This window comes from Myotis myotis, unplaced genomic scaffold (assembly GCF_014108235.1).
Source record: "Myotis myotis isolate mMyoMyo1 unplaced genomic scaffold, mMyoMyo1.p scaffold_m19_p_4, whole genome shotgun sequence".
Taxonomy (NCBI): Eukaryota; Metazoa; Chordata; class Mammalia; order Chiroptera; family Vespertilionidae; genus Myotis; species Myotis myotis.
The window spans coordinates 123,537,301-123,559,947 of record NW_023416346.1 but is presented as its reverse complement, the minus strand read 5'-3'; the positions used below and the strand labels follow the sequence as shown (position 1 = coordinate 123,559,947).

At 39.1% G+C, this 22,647-nt stretch overlaps 1 protein-coding gene across 1 annotated transcript in view; it reads left to right on the top strand.

Annotated features, from left to right (window-relative positions):
* Positions 1-22,647, top strand: part of NHS (NHS actin remodeling regulator) — a 52,941-nt gene that overhangs the window by 22,183 nt on the left and 8,111 nt on the right. The window contains exons 3-7 of the mRNA XM_036304251.1: positions 10,246-10,308; positions 12,344-12,536; positions 15,222-15,353; positions 17,323-20,301; positions 20,810-20,936. Of these exons, the coding sequence (XP_036160144.1) occupies positions 10,246-10,308; positions 12,344-12,536; positions 15,222-15,353; positions 17,323-20,301; positions 20,810-20,936 (3,494 nt within the window). The remainder of the gene's footprint in view (positions 1-10,245; positions 10,309-12,343; positions 12,537-15,221; positions 15,354-17,322; positions 20,302-20,809; positions 20,937-22,647) is intronic.

Genomic DNA, 22,647 nt, shown 5'->3' with positions numbered 1-22,647 from the left:
ATAAGCTATTGGTCAGGCAGCTCTCAGTGGCCTGACAGCCAAGACTCTCATTCACCTGCATCTCAGAATGTGACAGTAGAGAGGTGGGACTATGTCTAAAGAACAACTGTTGATACAACATAGCTCTGCAACTGAAAGAAGCCGGCGTTATCGACATAAAATGTCTGCAGAACAACGTGCGTCTGATCTTGAAAGAAGGCTGCACCTGCAACAGAATGTATCTGAACACCAGCTACTGGAAAAATGTCGCTCTGATGCCGAAAAACACCAGCGTTGTCGCAGACAATGTCTAAAGACCAATGTGCCTTTGAAGTTGAAAGAAGGTGGTGGCGATGACAGAATATGTCTAGAGAATAGTCATCAATAAGTACTACCAATACTGGTAGGAACTGCCTTCTCAGCAACAATGGAGTACATGAGGACGCAATTTCAAACATAGTTGTGGTGGAATGACTGTTAGATGTGAATTTTGCCTATCACTAAATTTCTCTGATGAAAAACCATCCAATGGGAAATTTACTTGATGTTGTAGCAAAGAGAAAGTCTGTCCAAATGATATATATTTTTCCAGATTACCTGGCATATTTAAAAAGATTAATGACAAACAATGATTCTGACAGTAAAAATTTCATAGAAAATATCCATTCCATAAATAGTTCTTTTGCTTTTACTTCCATGGGTGCAAATATTGCATCGCCATCAGGATATGGGCTATACTGTTTTAGAATACAAGTTTATCACTGTACTGCAACTTTACATCCTTTGGATGGTGTTTCTCAGAAGTTTGCTCAACTCTATATTTTGGATACAGCCGAAGCTACAAGTAAAAGATTAGCAATGCCAGAAAACCAGGGCTGCTCAGACTCATGATCAACATCAACAACCTCATGCATGAAATAAATGAATTAACAAAATTGTACAAGATGCTACATGAGGTAGAAAAGGAAGCCCAATCTGAAGCAGCAGCAAAAGGTATTACTCCCACAGAAGTAACAATGACGATTAAATATTATCATAACAGAAAACCTTTCATCTCAGAGAAACCAAGATGGCGGCATAGGTGAACACCGGCAATTGCTGCCTCCCACAAAACTTCAAAACTACAATGAAAAGACAAAACAGACATCATCCAGAACTATAGGAAAGCTGGCTGAGTGGAAATTCTACAACTAGAAGAAAAGACAAAAGCACACTGAGACTCAGAGAAGTTGCGGAAGTAAAGTGCAGAGGTATGGAGGCTCTAGCGCACGAGGAAAGGGGAGGCTTGAGCGCGCGCAGAAAGGGGCTGGCACCTGAGGACGCGGCTGTCTTTTTGAATCAGGAGGGAGTCACAAGCTCCCAACTGCTCTGAACTCCGGTTCCGGGAAGTCTCTGGGGACCCAGGGCTCATACAGGGAGAAACTGGACTGTCTGGCAGTGGTTAGAACTCGGAACATGAGGGCGACTTTCCCTCAGATGTGCTTGCAGCAATTACCAGGACACTGAGATGCACGGCCCCTTAGGGCAGGGCTGAGGACCAGCCATAGCTGCTTGCTCCGCCCTTTGATTCCCTGAGACCCCGCCCCACCCAGGCTGTGGCAGAGGCTTTTGCATATGAATGCCCTGGCCTTTTGCAACCTGAAAATTACCTAACAAATTGCAGCTGGTCCAGACAGACCCAGAACTTCCAAGAGAAGGCCCAAGGCCCCACAGCAGCTTTCATTGCTTTACAGCTGGGCCTCATCTGGGCACCTCCAAACCCCAAAAAAGGAAGGAGAATCTGAAGATCTCTTCATAGCTCCTGCTGGGTAACCTCAGGCAGAGGCTAAATTAGCACCTCCTTAGATCCAAGAGCCAGTGTACCCAGTGGTCAGAGGGGGACCATCCGGATTACAACTCCTCAGATCCATAAAGGACACACTCAGGGGGCAGACTCAGTGAGCACCAAAGCCCCACTGAAGCAAGTCTTGCCCCAGAAGGGTGTCTTCAGCACAGAAGTTCTCCCACTGCAGACACAGCTGATTCTCACTGCCAACTGGCCTGGAGGTCAATTCCTCCCAGTGATACCTACAACAATCAAGGCTTAACTACAACAAGACTGTGCACAAAGCCCACAGGGGGGTGCACCAAGAGTGTCCAACTCAGGTAACAGGGGAGGCTGAGCCACTGGGCCCTATAGGACACCTAGCACACAAAACCACTGTACCAATACAGGGAAGCATAAAAAATGCAGAGACAAAGAAACAGGTCACAAATGACAGAAATGGAGGAAAGCAAACGACTGAATATAGAGTTCAAAACCACGTTTATAAGGTTTTTCAAGAATTTTCTGGAAACCGCCAATAAATGTAGTGAGACCCTGGAGGATATGAAAAAAGACAAACTAGAAATTAAGCATACACTGACTGAAATAAAGAATAATATACAGAGATCCAACAGCAGACAAGAGGATCCCAAGAATCAAGTCAAAGATTTGAAATATGAAGAAGCAAATAATACCCAACCGAAAAAGCAAAAAGCAAAAAGAATCCAAAAATATGAAGATAGTGTAAGGACCCTCTGGGACAACTTCAAGTGTACCAACATCAGAATTATAGGGGTGCCAGAAGAAGAGAGTGGGCAACATATTGAAAACCTATTTGAAGAAATAATGACAGAAAACTTCCCCTACCTGGTGAAAAAAATAGACTTCCAAGTCCAGGAAGCGCAGAGAACCCCAAACAAAAGGAATCCAAAGAGGACTACACCAAGACACATCATAATTAAAATGTCAAGAGCAAAAGACAAAGAGAGAATCTTAAAAGCAGCAAGAGAAAAAAAGTTAGTTACCTACAAGGGAGTACCCATACGACTGTCAGCTGATTTCTCAACAGAAACCATGCAGGCTAGAAGAGAGTGGCAAGAAATATTCAAAGTGATGAATGCCAAGAACCTACAACCAAGATTACTTTATCCAGCAAAGCTATCATTCAGAATTGAAGGTCAGATAAAGAGCTTCACAGATAAGCAAAAGCTAAAGGAGTTCATCACTACCAAGCCAGCATTATATAAAATGCTGAAAGGTATTCTTTAAGAAGAGGAAGAAGAAAAAGGAACTCTTACCATTTGCCACAGCATGGATGGAACTAGAGAGCATTATGCTAAGTGAAATAAGCCAGTCAGAGAAGGATAAATACCACATGATCTCACTCATGTGTGGAATATAATGAACAACATAAACTGATGAACAAGGACTGATCCAGAGACGGAGAGGCATTGATTGGACTGTAGGGCCTTGGAGGGAAGGTAGGGGAGGGTGGGGGTAAGGGGGACAGATCAACCAAAGGACTTACATGCAAGCATATAGGTCTAACCAATGGACACAGACACCGGGGGGGGGGGGTGAGGGCATGAGCGGGGGGGGGGGTAGGGGGTAACATGGGGATAAGGACACATATGTAATATCTTAATCAATAAAAAAATATATTAAAAAAATAAATATGATCGTAACAGTGACCCAGGTAGATATAATTCTCCCCGTGTAACCGAGGTTGCTGTCATATTCAGAAATGAAGATGGAGAACATCCTTTTGAAAGGGACTTGCTCATTCATTGTAAACCAGATCCCAATAACCCAAATGCCACTAAAATGAAACAAATCAATATCCTGTTTCCTACATTAGATGCAATGACATATCCTATTCTTTTTCCACATGGCGAAAAAGGCTGGGGAACAGATATTGCATTAAGGCTCAGAGACAACAGTGAAATTGACAATAATACTAGACAAAATGTAAGGACACGAGTCACACAAATGCAGTATAATGGATTTCATCTCTGAGAGGGACATGTTCAATCCTATTTTAAATGCAGGAAAATTAACTCAACAGTTTATCGTGGATTCATGTTAAAAAATGGAGGCCAATCGGATAAACTTCATCAAAGCAAACCAATCTAAGTTGAGAGTTGAAAAATACAGTGGTTTGATGGATTGTCTCAAATCTAGACCTGAAAATGACAATGTGCCAATTGGTTAAATGATAATACTTCCATCATCTTTTGAGGGTAGTCCCAGAAATATGCAGCAGCGATATCAGGATGTTATGACAATTGTAACGAAGTATGGCAAGCCTGATTTATTCATAACCATGACATGCAGCCCCAAATGGGCAGATATTGCAAACAATTTACAATGCTGGCAAAAAGTTGAAAACAGACCTGACTTGGTAGCCAGAGTTTTAAATATTAAGCTGAATGCTCTTTTAAATGATATCTGTAAATTCCATTTATTTGGCAAAGTAATAGCTAAAATTCATGTCATTGAATTTCAGAAAGGTGGACTGCCTCACGCTCACATCCTCTAATTAATTCCCTTTCAATGTGCATGAATTTCGTGCACTGGGCCACTAGTGTGGTTATACGAAGAACCCAGTAAGCACTTATTCCCAAGGCAGTGTGAAGGGTTTGAGCACTTGGGAGTTGCTAAATTCAGGTCCTTTGGATAAGCATGAAGGCCCTGACTGTCAAAGCATAAACCAGGAAATGGAAAAAAGACTTGGGACATAGAAAGCATAGGATATGCCTTGAACTTTTATTTACCTCATCACCCCCCCCCCCCCAAGTTGCTCACTTTGGTAATGTTAGAGTTGAGGAGAAAGGAAGGGGAGAAGCACAGTATGAGTTAAAAATATTATAAAGCATGCTTGGAAGACAAGAGTACAGTGTCAGCTAGTAGGAGACTTTGGGACAGTTTCAAGGGAATAAAAGTGCTGTGCAATTACAACAGCAACACTGATAAGTGAAGAAGGTATTGCCAGACTCCTTTAAGCCTTCAGAAGGATCAAACTACTTCATATTTATGTACAATTCATATAAACACTCCAGTGAAGAAAAAATGAGGCAAACAAGGCCCCCTCCATCTCAGAGATGGGTCATAATATGTGCAGAAATGTGGGGACTTGGTCTATGGACAAACAAGCCCTAGGATAGAATGAGAATAAGACCCCAGATCACCTCACTAGGAACCCAGTGTGCCTTGCATTGGTCGTCTTCAAACTAATGTTTTGTTCTTGTATTTAAATGTACCACAGCATCCATTTTTTTTTAATGGGTACTTTTTTATTTCAAGAAAAATGATTTTAAATGTAATAATGTTACATGCAATAAACATTAATATTTTAAGAAAAACAATCTTATATATAATAATACATGCAATAAACATTATCTCAAGAAAAACTATTTTAAAAATAATAATGTTACATGCAGTAAACACCAATTATTCAAGAAAAATTATCTTAAATATAATAATATTACATGCAATAAACATTAATACTTCAAAAAAAGGATTTTGAGTATAATAATATTACCAAAACTGTACTAACATAGTATGATGTCACAAAAGTTGTAGGAAATATTAAAAATATGCAAATAACTTCTATTATATTCTAAAATATGATCCCCCCAGCTCTATTTTTGTTCATCAGTTTATGTTGTTCATTATATTCCACAAATAGTGAGAACATGTGATATTTATCTTTCTCCAACTGGCTTATTTCGCTTAGCATGATGTTCTCCAGGTCCATCCATGCTGTTGCAAAGAGTTCCTTCTTTTTTACAGCAGTGTAGTATGTAGTCCATGTGTAGATGTACCACAGTTTTTTAGTCCACTCATCTGCTGATGGGCACTTAGGCTGTTTCCAAATCTTAGCTATTGTAAATTGTGCTGCTATGAACATAGGAGTGCATATATCCTTTCTAATTGGTGTTTCTAGTTTCTTGGGATATATTCCTAGAAGTGGGATCACTGGGTCAAATGGGAGTTCCATTTTTAATTTTTGAGGAAACTCCATACTGTTCTCCACAATGGTTGTACCAGTCTGCATTCCCACCAGCAGTGAAGGAGGGTTCCTTTTTCTCCACATCTTCTCCAGCACTTGTCGTTTGTTGATTTGTTGATGATAGCCATTCTGACTGGTGTGAGATGGTACCTCATTGTTGTTTTGATTTGCATCTCTTGGATGATTAGTGACTTTCAGCATGTTTTCATATGTCTCTTGGCCTTCTGTATGTCCTCTTTTGAAAAGTGTCTATTTAGGTCTTTGCCCGTTGTTTTGTTTTGTTTTTGATTGTTTATCTTCCTTTTATTAAGTTGTATGAGTTCCCTGTAAATTTTGGAGATTAAACCCTTACCAGAGATAACATTGGCAAATATGTTCTCCCATGCAGTGGGCTTTCTTGCACAACATCCATTCTCTAGAAATATTTTTCATGTTTAAGACAGCATGATAGTAATAAATCAGCTCTGAAAGTCGACTGCTATAAGTGCCATGTGGTATCAGTTAGATCACAAGCCAAAGCCAATTTTTCAAAACATTTCCTGCTGGAATACCCACAACATTTTAACAGATGTCTTTTGGAAAGTTCTGAAACAAAATAAACCCCATCAGTATATGAAATAAAACCAAAAATAAAGTAAAATGTGGAGGGATGGTTTTTTCTTTTGGCAGCAAGAGAAAGGATGGGGAAAATCTTGAGATCTTTGGAGAAATAACCACAAAAGTGAAGAAATGAACTTTTCTTATACACAACACTAGAAATATTGGGGTTTGGAAAATGTATTTTGTTATTCACCAAAGAAATGTCTTTGACTGCTTTTGAGTATAATGCCTATTATTTCTTGTTCTGAACACCCACCATAACTATAACTAGCTTTTGTTGAAGCAGATTTATAGAATCTAGGGAAAGGATTTGAGAGTATAACTGATAGGCCAGCAGGAACAAGAATAGGGTGAAAGTATCGAAGAAGCATCTTTTGTCAGGGACAAGATGGGCATAACTGGTAGTGGCTGATTCTAAAATGGTGCAACTTAAAGTCTGAGGCCTCTCAAAATCAGTGGTAGGAAGGTCAGAATGGGAGCCTGGAAAAGGAAGGAGACATTTTTTTCTCCAACATTTTATTATGAAAAATTTCAAAAGTACAGAAAAGTCTAAAGAATTATGCAATAAGTACTGACAAAAAAAAAAAGAATTATGCAATAAGCATGCATATACTCATGAGGGAGATTTTATTTTTAATTTATTTGTTTCACTGGGGCTGATTTTTACCCTCATCAAAGAAATGCTCTTGAATGAATGAATGAATGAATGAATGAATGAGTGGTCTAATAATCTTTTCACACACTTATTCTGGGCAAGCCAAGGTAGTTCACTGCTACTCCTGCATGGAGTGGTAATTCCAAAATCAGGAGTCCCTATGGGTCTGCTTCTATAATCTGTTGTTGGTATGCTTCTTGCTCATGCTGTCTTGTCTCCTCCTTGCCTTGTTATCTTTCACTTTGACAATGTTGTACTGAACAATCATATGTGGATATAATTTAATATTATTCCTTTAGAGAGGATTGTTTTGCTTGCGTATGCCAAGAACATGGGGGTGTTAGCAGTACAACAAATATTTATTGAGCATTACTGAGGCAGTAGAAATACAGTTATGAACAAGAAATGGTTCCTGCCCTTACAAGTCTTACCAAAATAAGCAATAGGATTCATTTAAAAGGAGCCTTTAAAGAATAATTTAGTGCATACAAGTATGATCAGCATGCAGCTTTTCCTAACCTTATCCATCTGCACCCATTAAGGAGTGGCATACTGGACCATGCAGAGATGCCCTGAGGTTTCAGTACTTTTTCAGTTTTATTTCATAGATAATTTAGTAAAAAAATTCTATGAACTGATTATTGTATTCATCACATAAAATACTAATCAGAACAATTTTACCTCCTTTGACCAAACACCTAGGAAAGATGATGCTTTAAAACACTATACTAAGGCAGTTACTAATTCATGGCAGAAATAAAACCATAGCCTATTTGAATATTATGAATCAAAATACTCTAAATCAAATGACCATATGCAGGGACTCAAGTGCTTGTGTCTAGGTCAGTGATGGCGAACCTTTTGAGCTCGGTGTGTCAGCATTTTGAAAAACCCTAACTTAACTCTGGTGCCGTGTCACATACAGAAATTTTTTGATATTTGCAACCATAGGAAAACAAAGACTTATATTTTTGATATTTATTTTATATATTTAAATGCCATTTAACAAAGAAAAATCAACCAAAAAAATGAGTTCGCGTGTCACCTCTGACACGCGTGTCATGGGTTCGCCATCACTGGTCTAGGTGGTAGAGCCAAAGAACATAATCCTTTCACAGACAAGCTCAAGAGTACCTAATTTCATCCTTCACAAACTGGAGGTTGGAGTCACTATCAAGAGAATGATTAGTTGAAAAGGAATATTCTGTGGAGTATAACCCATGGAGACCTTGACTTCATATTGATGACTCAAACTGAACAGTCTGAGCTCTCTCTCTCTCTCTGGACTTACTATCCTTAGTCATTTCCAGGTGTTACCCCATGCTTGTTTAATGGGATAGGTTTTTTTTTTTCAAACAGATGAAAAATCATTCCTCATCTCTCACTCCTGAAAAAAAATACTCAACAGGAGAAGTGACTTAGGAGATTTAAGTTACCAAATTTAATATATTAATATCATTAATATGTTTTCTGCCTTGCAGTTTCCTGCTGTTTGACTTTTTGAAATCCTTTCATGAGACACCAAAACCTTTGGTTTCTTGGAAACAAATTCCTTTACCATGTAGGTTTTACTGTCAGGCTCCCTTTTTCTTACTTCCATGAGTTTGCTCTCTATTTTGTATACCCCAGTGTCTTACTTGTGACTGCTTCTTATGAGAGAGCCAGGTTAAGTGCCTGAACTCAGGCCACATATGCCATATCTATCAAATGATCACTTTCAGTGGGGAAGCCATTGACCCTACAAAATCATTTGTCTTAAATAATATATAGATCAAAATTAACTATGTCTGAGGAGATGGCATTTGCTCTGCTTAAAAATTAATGAACAACAATGCATGCATGCCAGTGGCTTAAGAATAACTAGAACCAGCATACGTCAGTACCATGCCACCGATGGAACCAAGGGTTACTTGTGGTTTCCTCTGTTTGTTTTCACCTATTTGCACTAAGGTGGTCAGTTCTCTTGGAATCTGTGGCACCTGATTCCCCCTGAGATCTTGAGTATGACCCTTACTTTATTTTGGTTTCCCATCACTGTTAAAAAGCACAGAGCTGGTATCATTCAAGTTTACAAATAGTTTGTTAGAGCTCTTACAATGAGGAGGAGTTTTGTTGGCATCATGAAAGACTGAAAGGAAAATGAAATATAGCTCCTGACCTCTAGGAATTTTTAACTTAATAAATGAAAAAAGACACATCAGGGATAATTCATGTTACATTAAAGCCATGCTACATGGAAAGTGCTGTAATAGAAGCCTAATTGAATCCAACGCTGACATGGTTTAAAATTTAAAAAGAGTTCTAACATCTTAGTAGATACTGAAAAGTGGATTCTGGTTACAAGATTATTCTCCAAAGGTTGGCTACATAATTTGTGGGTCACAGTGCAAAATGAAAATGCGGCCCCTTACTCAAAAACTAAGAATTTCAAGACAGTGACAGCTGTGAAATAAGTGTGGAGTCCTTCTCAGTGCGGGGTCCTGTGTGACTGCACAGGTCACATGCTCATCAAATACAGTCAATGAATATGAGGAAGAGATAAATTCTGAACAGCCCAAAGGAGGAATTTTTACACAGGAAATTTTCTTCCAAGTAGTTCATAGGAAAATAAACTCACTCTAAGGAAAGAAAATAATTCATTATTTTCCCAATTAGAAAATGGGATTGGAATCTAAAAGATAGAAAGTTACAATTTCAAAAACAATTTCACAGATCTTTGCAGCTACAAAGTAGGGATAATAGTAATAATAGTGATAGTTGTAGCTGACGCTGACATATAGAGCTTATTATGTGCCAGGACTTTTCTAAGTCTATTATGATATTTACTCATGTAGTCCTCAAAACAGCCCTGGAGGGTAGATACTATTATTTTTCTACCCTGCAGATGAGGAAACTGATCTTAGAAGAGTTGTGTAATTGTCCCAGTTATGTAGCAAATAAGTGGTAGAGCCAGGATTTGAACTTGGTCTAGCTCCAGAGCCTGTGCTCTTAACCACTATTTATGCTACTTCTCATAAAATAAAGATGAAGGAAGGATGGAAGGAAGGAAAAAGGGAGGAAGGAAGATGTTATCCCATTACATTCATTCATTAATATCATAGATTTGTCTTAACCAGGGTATATAAAGTGTGTTGTGTGCATGTTTTAATTGTTTTCTTTTTTTTTTTTTTTTTTTTTTGCATTTCATGTTCATAGTTTAACAGCACCCGTTCGCCCTCCCCCACTGAGTGTTGCCACATGACCCCATGGAGTAGAAAGGTACTGGTTCTGAAAACATTCCATTGCACCCTATCCCACTTTCTCCAGACACTTCCACTTTCTTCTCTTTACTTTGTGGCAAACTCTGTTGTTTCTAACTAACACAGATATTCTTTTAAATCAATTTAAAGAGTGGGTCTTTTCCTAACTTGAATTAAAATTAAAATTTCCTAACTTGAATTATGATTTAGACAGCCATGCCATTCATTGACTTTCTTTTCCATTTACTTCCCCACACACATGCACACCCCTAAGTTGCAAATAAGGCTCTGTTCAACAAGAGCATCACCTAACACTGCTCCTGGACTTTGTAGTTCGGAGGAAAGAAATTCCACTTCCTTATATTTATCAAAATTATAAAGGTTCGTCTTCTCAAATAAAAAAACAACAACAAACAAACAGACAACAGGACAAAAGGATTCTTTAGCAGTCAATTGTCTCTGTCACCACTAAATAAAAAGTGCTTTTGGCTGTTGGTCAGAGCCTGCAGTCAGGTCACTATTCTTTCTTTGTTTCCCAGTCCATTGTTATTCAAGGAAGGAATCACCTACAAAATGTGGCCATTGGTGGTGGGGGTTTCTCTCCAGCTCTTGTGCTCTCTCTGTCTCTTTCTGTCTCTCTTTCTGCATGCACCAAACTTTTTTTTCTTTTTGGAAATTACCTAGGAAACAAAGTCTTTTGTTCTCCAACTTTATTTGAGCTCCAACTTCACTTCCCTGAGAGTCTGCACAAAAGCTGAAGAGAGAAAGAAAGTTGCAATGTTTTTACTAAAACATTCATGGCAAACACATTTTTCTCAAAGGGGGGATCTTATCCTGTTGGGTGTATTAGGGGGCTTTGAAGATCCCTATAACAAGGTAAGCAAATGTTGGGGGTTAGCTTAAACAACTGGCTCTGGAATCTTCTCTTTAAGGGGACTTAAGAACAGTTCATTTGGCAATATGTGAAATCCTCTGAGTCAACAGGGCATAATGCTTCCAAATATGAAGATGAGAAAAATTTTTAATGGTCCTGAGTTTAGGACAGAATATTATTAAAATCTAACTGGAACAAAAGGAAAAAAATTTTTTTTTCTACAAAACCTGCCTTCCTCCAAATTATGGAAAGACATAAAACTAGGTTCGGTAGTGGAAACTAGGTCTTTTAATAATCTGAAATCAAAATTGGGATGGGGCCTTTTTAATAATCTGGGCCAGGAACCCAAACCTGAAATCAAATCAGACAATATTAATATCTATCAAAGGTTTGATTGAAGAATTTTCAAATGTCCTATAGAAGTCAAGGCCTCTAACTACACAGCTGGAAGAAAAGCTTAGCACTGCAAAACTGAAAGATAATAAACAAGGACTGTTTTACTCTTCCAGATTTGAAAAAGAAACCCATTTGAATCCCCCCAACACCATTTATATTTTTCACTATTGTTTGGGGGGAGATTCTTCACTTTTGCTTTTCCATGTGCATATAGTGTTTGTTAAATGTTATTCACAAACTCCATAGTCCTGGAGTAAAATAACTCCTTGTGTTTTAATCCGGTCTCTCAGGTTAGGTTGGTTTGTCCTTCACATGATGTGCTCTGGAATGTCTCCTGATTCCAGGTTTTCTGGCACATTTTCAAAAATGTTTCATAGGCATCCAAATCATCTCCTCCTTTTGACCCTAGGCATCTAGAGCTCTCAAGACTTTCAATAGGAATTTATGGCAAGATGGATATCAAGAAAGTAGATCTACCTCTTAATGGGTTAGAGACTTACATTTTTCTTCAGGTTGAAGTTTGGGGATTTCTGGCTACTTTGTCTCTTGTCTTAATTCCATTTGACCTGAAAAGCATGTTTATTTAACTTACTTTTTCCTCTTGTGTCACTTTATTATTAAAATTATAACTTTCAATTAGTTGTGTTTACTATTTATATGAATTCTTCCTTTGACCTAAAAGCTTATTTCTGACCAAATCTTTCTTAACTAAACTGTGAAATTCCTTATATGTGTGATTTTATATAAACCTTGATGGTTGAGTCCCAATGTACTACATTTGCAGTCCCATCCCCCGGAGGATGAAGATACAGATGTCATGTTAGGACAAAGGCCGAAAAACCCAGTACACAATATCCCCTCCACACTGGACAAGCAGACCAACTGGAGCAAAGCACTACCTCTCCCGACACCAGAGGAGAAGATGAAACAAGATGCTCAAGTGATTTCTTCTTGCATTATTCCCATCAATGTCACTGGTATTGTTCTGTTCTTTTCTTAGGGGCAGTTGGGTCAGAATATTCTGTGTAGTAAATGTGTTCAAAACCTGTGCTGCTGGGGGTACTAATTAAGAATACTGCTTTGTGAACAAGTAATACCTTTTTAACAGAATACAACTCAGAAGATGTTCAATATGCTTTTGTCAGGCTTTGAACATCAATTTGCATATGTTTCACTGGGCCCCTTGTTATGTAAATGATTAGCAGTTTCTTTTTGGAAACAAAAATTCACCAAATAGTTCTTTGGCCATAGCTGACTGAAATAATGGAAAAAGCAGTAGTGATTAATCATATTATAATGACGCATGGCACAGCAGGAAAAAACAACAACAACAACAAAAAAGCAAACCCTGGGTTCCTAAAACTGCAAGTAATGATCCTGTAGACCAAGTATAAAATCTGTTTGCTTGCTTCCTTGGATGAAGATAGGCTTGTTTAAAAGATTGTTTAGAATTCTGAAGTGATTTTAGGGATTTTTGACCTAAAAATATATGGACTCATAGATGAAAGCTGAATTCTACTCTAAAGCCAGAAAGCCTGTCTTCTGTGCACTCTGCTTTCCTCCTCCTGTGTATTGAGAGTGTGAATATTAGTCTAGACTCTAGGTTGAACGCAAGCCTGTCCAGGCTTTTCTGGAAAAGTTTATTGGCAGCAATTGTAAATTCCAGAATTGGATCTGGTAATCTTTGTAAGTAAAATAATGTTATAAAATATTCTAACTTTCAAAGATGGAAATTAAATGACCTATTTATTGGGCTTTCTTGAAACTTCTCTAATAGTTATATTTTAACTTATTTATATATTTAAAATTTCAAAATGACCATATTATGACTGATTTTTCATCCTTATACCAAATGACTAAAGATTGCATGTTATGTGAGATGAAATTTGGACACAGCTATTATTAACCCCACTCAAATTTCTCTCACATAAAGTGGGGATCAAATGATGGCCTTGTATTTGGCATAGTTATTTCCTTCTTGAAATAAAAAAGGAGTACTAGTTGGTCAGCTGACTGTGAGCTGGTGGTTCATTTTCTTCATGACCTATTCAACTTATAGAATAAATTATTCTCAGAATATGTATCTGATCCCCATGATCTAAATGGGATGGATTAGGGGAGTTCAGCTGTCAAATGGATCACTTTGACATCCTCATAAACTAACTTTCAGTTCTGGGGACATCTGATTATTAGCAGCACCTGCTTTCTTCATGGCACTGTAAGTAAAATCTTGTTTTCAAATTTAGTTCTGATTGTGGGTCTTGTGATTCAGGAAAGGGGAAGATCTTTCCTTCTGCTTTATTTCAGGAATGCTCAGACTAAAGTCTAGATTATCTGTTGATTTCAAGAGCTTTACTGAGCAAGTTGTTGATTATGCCCATATAACACAAAGTGTCTGTGTCTGTATGTTCTGTGTTCTATAATTATTATGATTAGAATGAAGAATTTTAATTTTTGTTTGGAATTAAGAAAGAAAAATTCCATTAGTACAAATTCTCCAATAATATTATAATTATTCATCATGTGATATATCATACAGATTTTTCAAAGTGAGTTCTAGAAACTGTTGTCACTGTGATGCTAAGCAAAACTCAAACTGCTTCATTATATAGCTCAACAAGGTTTAACATTCCATCCTGCCCCATACTTAACAATCAGGATAAATGATGAGACAATCAAATTCCAAAGCACTTTTGTTATCATGGCTTCCTGAGGCAAAGCTCACTCTGAAAAATACATGGTGCATACCTATGCCAGAGGAGTTTAAGTTTTTACCTCCTTCCTCAGTGTTCTAGATTGGATAGGAATGCATATACTATGTCAATAATGTGGTTATGGATAGAGAAACTAACAGGTATCATGGTCCGCCCCCTGTATTTACTAAAGCAAACACATTGTAAATATTGGGAATCCCAGCTTTATTTATAGTTGATCCACTTAAGTACAGAACTGAGGACTGCCTTGTATTTTTATTATATAGTGGTAAGACACTGGTGCTAAACCAAAAAGTGTCCATTTCAGTCCGTAGAAGAAAGTAGACAGTTACTAGGTATAACACTTAATAATGCGGATTTTTTTCAATAGATGGAGTTACACATATGTTGATATACTATACATGATGATTTAAAAAACAAATCTCTAGGCTGTTGTTTCCTCTCAGCATGTCTGTGTTTTAGGGGGTGGGCATAGTGGGTACAGAGGAAAAATACAAAGATGCACTTAATGAGGAGAAGGGTCAGGATATGTTAGCTGAACTAATTTGGGTTAACATCTTGGCTCTGGATCTACTATGTATAGATACCAGATTCAGAGAGCCCAGAAATAGACCAGTAAATAGTAGTAACTAAAGGTTTAAGTCCTTAAAGCATCATTTGTATATGAGGGTTATTCTTTGATGTTATTTTTATGTCCTTTTACTTTTGATTTTCCTACCTTTCTTGCTAATTTTGGCAGTTCAAGCTGTTGTGGAGAGCTGCATTCAGAAGTAAAGCTTAATGTACTGCAGCATAATTTAAATAAGAGCTGAATAAGGGCTCCCTCATATTTGTTTATAGGCTTAATTCAAATTCTTCCTTTACTTCAATAAATATCACTGTGTTTCAAGCAAATGAAAATGTGTTTGCAATTTCTAAAGGCTAATGAGATTTATTTGTGGGTTGCAGGAGTTGGTTTTGACAGAGAAGCTAGTATACGCTGCTCTCTTGTTCATTCACAATCTGTACTACAGCGGAGACGAAAACTGAGGAGGAGGAAAACCATCTCTGGTATCCCTAGAAGAGTCCAACAAGAAATAGGTGTGGTATAAAACTATTAATGGTTAACATTCTGTTGTGTGCCGATTTTAAGGAGATGAAATAGAAACCACCTAACCTTTAATCAGCTTCCTTTGAAAAAGTCAACCCTGTAACTTGTAAAGGTTTTGAAAAGATTTTTATTTGTCCTGTGTTCAGCAAGCCAGGTTGTATGGCATTCTAAGTTTCTATTTTTGACTGAGAAGGTTTGACCTTATAGATTTAGGCATATACATTCAGGTCTTATGGTTGAAATTATATTTCAGTTAGTTTTGCTAATTTTTAAAAGCTTTATGAAGGTGGAAATTATAAATAAAGTAACAAGGTTCAATGAAGATTCATTTTAAAAAGTATACCTTTATTTGAAGAGATACTTTTATGACATTAATAATTAAAAATGTAAATTTCAAGGATACTCAATTAAATATTGAATAATGATAACATGATATTCTTGATGACATTTTTCCTATTGTTTTCTGTTCAATGTGTTTAGGATATCTCTTCATATGTTTATTACTGAAGGCCTGGTGCACAGATTTGTGCACTGGTGGGGTCCCTTGGCCTGGCCTACAGACATCCCCCGAGGGGTTCCAGATTGTGAGAGGGCAAAGGCCAGACCGAGGGACCCCACCAGTGCATGATCAGGGCCAGGGAGGGACTGCAGGAGGGCTCCAGGGCATGTCCAGCCCTTCTTGCCCAGTCCCAATTAGCCAAACTCCAGCAGCAAGCTAACCTACTGGTCAGAGGATCTGCCCTCTGGTGATCAGTGCACATCATAGCGACTGGTCAAACTGTCAAACAAATGGTCAGACACTTGCATATTAGGCTTTTATTATATAAGATTAGTGTATCATCTCTTGTAAATAAGACTTTTATTTCTTACTAGAGGCCCAGTGCACGGATTCATGCACCAGTGGGGTCCCTTGGCCTGGCCTGCAGGATCGGCCAAAACTGGCTCTCCAACATCCCCTGAGGGGTTCTGGATTGTGAGAAGGCGCAGGCCAGGCCTAGGGACCCCACCGGTGCACAATTGGGCCAGAGAGGGATGCGGGAGGTTGGCCAGCTGGGGAAGGACTGTGGGAGGGCTCCAGGGCATGTCCAGCCTGTCTCGCTCAGTCCTGATCGCCTGGACCTCAGCAGCAACCTAACCTACTGGTCGGAGCATCTGCCCCCTGGTGGTCAGTGCACATCATTGCAAGCTGTTTAGTAGCCTTAGCATATCATTAGCATATTACATTTTGATTGGTTGAACAGACAACCAACGACCAGACGCTTACCATATTAGGCTTTTATTACATAGGATAGTGAATTCTAATATTTTATTTCATTATGTTTATATTTAAAAATAAAAAAAATGAATAGTGGCCAAGAAGATAAAATGGACTTTAGTTTGAAAAAAACAGACAAAGTAATTTGATATTGAAGAAAGAGAATTAACAAAAGATCTAAAAGTATATCTTATCTTAGTATATATATACTACATACATATATGTAGTGTGTGTATATCTGTATCTAAATCTATCTAATAATCTATAATTATATCTAGAGAGAGGGGTGGCAGAGACAGAGATTCCCCAAAGCATTTTAACTTTCTATTTTTATTTTAATCCTCACCCAAGAATATGTTTTACTGATGTTAAAGAGAGGGGGAGGGAGAGAGAGAAAAAAAAAATCCATGTATGAGAGAAACATCAACATTTGCCTTCCATACTCCCCCTCACTGGGAATTGAACCCACAATTTAGGTATGTGCCCTGAGCGGCAATTGAACCAACAACTTTTCAGTGCACGGGATGATGCTCCAACCAACTGATCCATACTGTCCAGGCCTCCTAATTTTTTTATGCTGATATTGTCTTTAGGAAAAAGCTCCAACATGCACATGCCAGCACCCAGATTTGTGGGTGTTTCTCAGAATGTCTTTTAGTATGCTGTTGAAAAAAATATCTCACTATGTTTTCCATGTGCCCTAGACTCTGATGAATCACCCGTGGCCAGAGAAAGGAATGTGATTGTGCACACAAATCCAGACCCTTCCAACACTGTCAATAGGAGGTCTGGAACCAGGGACTCTGAGTGCCAAACTGAGGACATTTTGATTGCTGCTCCATCCAGAAGGAGAATCAGAGCTCAAAGGGGTCAAAGTATTGCAGCTTCTCTTTCACATTCGGCAGGCAACATTTCTGCATTGGCAGACAAAGGTGATGCCATGTTTACAACTGCAGTGAGTAGCCGCACAAGATCTCGGAGCCTTCCCCGAGAGGGCAATAGAGGTGGAGATGGTGAGCCCAAAGTTGGTCTTAAACCCTCAGCATATGAAGAGGGAGAGCCTTTTGTGGGTGATCAAGAAAGAATTCCTAATGATTGCAGTGAGGCCCCCAGCAGCCCAAGTGCCCAGGAACACCAGCCTGCTTTGGATCTGGCCTGTTCTCAACATCTCCACAGCCCCCAGCACAAGTTAAGTGAGAGAGGGAGGTCACGTCTGTCCCGAATGGCTGCTGACTCTGGAAGTTGTGACATCTCCTCCAACTCAGACACCTTTGGGAGCCCCATCCACTGCATCTCCACGGCTGGTGTCCTCCTCAGCAGCCACATGGACCAGAAAGACGATCACCAGTCATCCAGTGGCAACTGGAGTGGGAGCAGCTCCACATGCCCCTCACAGACCTCAGAGACAATCCCTCCTGCAGCTTCTCCCCCCCTCACTGGTTCTTCACACTGTGATTCAGAGTTGTCACTAAACACAGCCCCTCATGCTAATGAGGATGCCAGTGTCTTCGTGACAGAGCAGTACAATGACCACTTGGATAAAGTGAGAGGCCACCGGGCAAACTCCTTTACCTCCACTGTGGCAGATCTCCTGGATGACCCCAATAATAGCAACACAAGTGACAGTGAGTGGAATTACCTACACCACCATCATGATGCCTCCTGCCACCATGATTTTAGTCCTGAGCGCCCCAAGGCAGACAGCTTGGGCTGTCCAAGCTTCACAAGCATGGCCACTTATGATAGCTTTCTGGAAAAGTCTCCATCAGACAAAGCTGACACTAGCTCTCACTTTTCAGTGGATACAGAAGGATACTACACCTCCATGCACTTTGACTGTGGTCTCAAAGGTAGTAAGAATTATGTCTGCCACTATGCAGCCCTGAGCCCAGAGAATGGCCAGGGCATTGGAGCTCCTCCTACTCTTCAAGACTGTGCCTGGCAGGACTACTTAGATCACAGGAGGCAGGGGAGACCAAGCATCTCTTTCAGGAAACCAAAGGCAAAGCCGACCCCACCTAAAAGGAGCTCATCATTGAGGAAATTCGATGGAAATGCAGACATTTCTGAAAAGAAAGAACCAAAGATTAGCAGTGGCCAGCTCCTGCCTCACAGTTCCAGGGAAATGAAGTTGCCTCTTGATTTCTCCAACACGCCTTCTCAAATGGAAAATACCAATATTTCCACCAAGCAAGAACCTTCCTGGATTAACCAGGATGAACATGGTAGTAAAGAACCTCAGTTAGACACTTCAGATATTCCACCATTCAAAGATGAAGGTGCTGAATCAACTCACTATGCAGACCTCTGGCTTCTAAATGACTTGAAAACAAATGATCCCTACAGATCTTTATCTAATTCAAGCACTGCTACGGGTACCACAGTTATTGAATGCATCAAATCTCCAGAGAGCTCTGAATCCCAAACATCCCAGTCAGAATCAAGAGCCACGACTCCATCCCTTCCTTCTGTTGACAATGAGTTTAAACTGGCTTCACCAGAAAAGTTGGCTGGCTTGGCATCTCCATCAAGTGGCTACTCAAGCCAGTCTGAAACACCAACATCCTCTTTCCCTACAGCTTTCTTTTCTGGTCCATTGTCTCCTGGAGGTAGCAAAAGAAAACCGAAAGTCCCAGAAAGGAAATCCTCACTACAGCAACCTTCTTTAAAAGATGGAGCTCTATCACTAAGTAAAGACCTTGAACTTCCAATTATACCTCCTACCCATCTTGACCTAAGTGCTCTTCATGTCTTGAATAAACCATTCCACCACCGTAACCCATTGCATGTTTTTAGTCATAATAAGCAGAATACAGTAGGGGAAACACTGAGGTCAAATCCTCCACCATCCCTTGCAATTACACCAACAGTCTTGAGATCTGTTAACCTTAGGTCCATCAGCAAGTCTGAAGAAATTAAGCAAAAAGAAGGCAATAATATGGAACACCCCTACTTAGAGCAAAGCACTCTCACAATGGCTGCTCTATCTCCAGGTAAGATTAGGCCACATACAGCTAAGAAATCACTATCACGTCAGTACTCCACTGAAGACACCATATTGTCCTTTTTTGACTCCTCTTCCGTTGAGATGAGACCAGATAAACTACAGTTAGGAAAAAAACATGCTTTTGATGTAAAGAATCATTGTGATCCAGAAACAGTAACCTCAGCTGGTAGCAATCTTCTAGATTCAAGTGCCATAAAAGACCAAATACATATGGAGAGTGAGCCTATTCCAGAAAACACACCAAGTAAAAATTGTGACTTTCCCAAAGAAGGATTTCAAAGGGTCTCTGCTGCCCGCTCAAATGATTTGGATGGTAAAATACTACAATATGGAGCTGATCCAGATGGAATCCTTGCACAGGTCCAGAAGGCATCCTCTGTAGAGCAGGAGGAAGTTGTACATCCTGAGTCCGTGGATGTGCTTACATCTCAATCAAATTCACCAACTAGAGCCACAGACATAAGCAATCAACTTAAGCATCAACTTGGGATGAGCCGCTACCATGACAAAGTGCCTGGGAATATCAGCTATGAAGCAGAGCTATCAACTGTAAATTCATGCCCTGAAAAATGTTCAGAGCAGGAAAATATTGCTTCAGGTATTTCAGCCAAAAGTGCCTCTGATAACAGCGGAGCAGAGGAGACCCAAGGAAGTATGGATGAGGTTTCATTGAAAGGTTAGTTTGTCCCTATGAAAAGGAGTCTCATGGTACTTCCTGAATTTTTTCTTTCTTACATTCCCCATAATGTGGTACAGCCCTGTGTGTTGGGATCCCTCCATTATTTCTTTTCCCTTATTTTTAAATATATTTCTTTATTGATTTCAGAGAGGAAGGAAGGAGAGAGAGATAGAAATATCAATGATGAGAAAGAATCATTGATTGGCTGCCTCCTGTATGCCCCCCACTGGGGATCGAGCCCACAACCCAGGCATGTGCCCTTGGCCGGAATCGAACCCAGGATCCCTCAGTCGCAGGCTGATGCTCCACTGAGCCAAGCCGGCTAGGGCCTTCTTTTCCCTTATTAAGACAGTTGAGATAAAAGCTTTTGCTATTGATGGATTAAGGAGTGACAGATATAGCTCTCATTTTAAAAATGTCAGTGAAGTTATTTTTTCCTTGAGTCAGCGAAGCACAGCAGTATGCGGTAACTTTCTCCTAAAGATGCTTTTGTTTTTAATTTAAGAATCGTCACCAAGTGATGACTCTATGATTTCACCACTTAATGAAGACTCTCAGACTGAACTGGAAGGTGTGTTTGTATCTCCAAACAAACCTCGAACAACTGAGGATTTATTTGCAGTCATTCACAGGTGAGACAACAATATGAAAGGTTTTGCTTCTTATGGTACTTCTCATCAAATGCAAATAATGGGAAAGCCTTGTGTAGTTGTAGTACATTTAACAATAACAAAAAACCCCACTAAATCCAGCAAAGAAATATTTTTCCAAATCAAATTGATAGACTTGTATTTAAGTTGGGAAATATGAGTCTTTTTATATCGTTAGATTGACTTCAATTGAGAGACTCTCATAAGAAATGCTGAGGAAAGGTATTTTTGTTTGTTTGTTTGTTTTCCCTAGGAAAGATATTCTGGAACAAGTTTTTATTTGAAAACTATTTGTGGCTAAGTAACTTAGAGTGAAATCTGAAACTCTAGTGCAATCTCTGGTTTTAAATAATATCTTTTCTAAAAAATATGCTCAAAGCTGTAATCCTATATAAACAGAGATAAATTGTAAGTTAATGCACTAAAAGAGCCCCAAATTTGAGACAACAGTGTATTAAAACCTACTCATATCATAGTTCAGAACTAACCACTGCTCCCTTTTTCCCTCTCTTCCTAAAACTTAAATTTCTTTAATAACATTGGCCTTCTCTAAAATGAATGCTCCATATCCCCTGAACAGGGGATGTCCTCTAGGCTGCTTTTTAGGGCAGTGTTGTGTCCATGCTGCCCTTTCAAATTCTCTCATCCTTCCCCTGCATCCTTGTGGTCAGTGCCCATATTGGCAAGAATACTTACAACCCGTGACTGAAGAACAGAACAGGAACTAACCTTTGGAAACTGAACCAATATCAGACTGAGCTACCCAATCATAGTGTGCCTACTCCTTTCATAACTGACTACTTTCTCCCACTAGGCCTCAGTGACTTATATGGGATTCCCAAGGGAAAAATCTTGGGGACTATCTTTTCTACTTCATGAAGTAACACTTTTTGAAGCAAGTTGTTGCAAGCAGCTTACCATTGTATCACCCAGAATTCTACTTTTTTAAGGGAACTTGGGTTTTCTCTTGGTGTGATTCTCTTATAAAGAAGGAGCCAACTCTTTAACAACTTTTTGAAAGGAGTCAATCAGAAATGCCTTCTGTGTATACCCTAGCAGGCATACTTCTCCATTCAGAGTGTGAAGAGTCATTAGTTTATTTTTCTTTTGCCCTGTGTGTAGTCTAAGCTCCAATTATATTCCTCTCACCCCACTTTATCTTCAACCTTAGGACAAGTTACTAAGATGTTATGTAAGTTAAAGAGCCAAACTCTTACCCCAAAGAACCAAATGCTAGTGTCTGGAATAGTGGACATAAAGTAAGTAGTGGAGTAAAAAAGACCTGGAATTGAATCCCAGTGCTGCCACTTCTTAACCAGTCTTGAGTCAGTTAAAACCTCTGTACTTATCTATTCCCTTATTGGAAATGGAGAGACTTAGAGTTCACATTCTCAGTTTTGATGATAAAATAACATTTTACTATCTAGAATATAATAGATGCTAAAATAAATGTTAGCTTGAAACTCCTACCCTATTGGAGTACTGGACACTGGCATACACAAGATAACAACCACAAAGGTTTTAGTGAACCCGAATAAGGCTGGTCTCTAATTGCAAAACGGACATTTTCTCTACCCTATGGATTTCTAGAATACTTACCAATGAGCTCAGTCATGCTGAAGATTCACAGAATGTACACTGGTTTACTTATCAAGATAAATATGATGGGTACCTAGGTTTGGTAGACTTACTA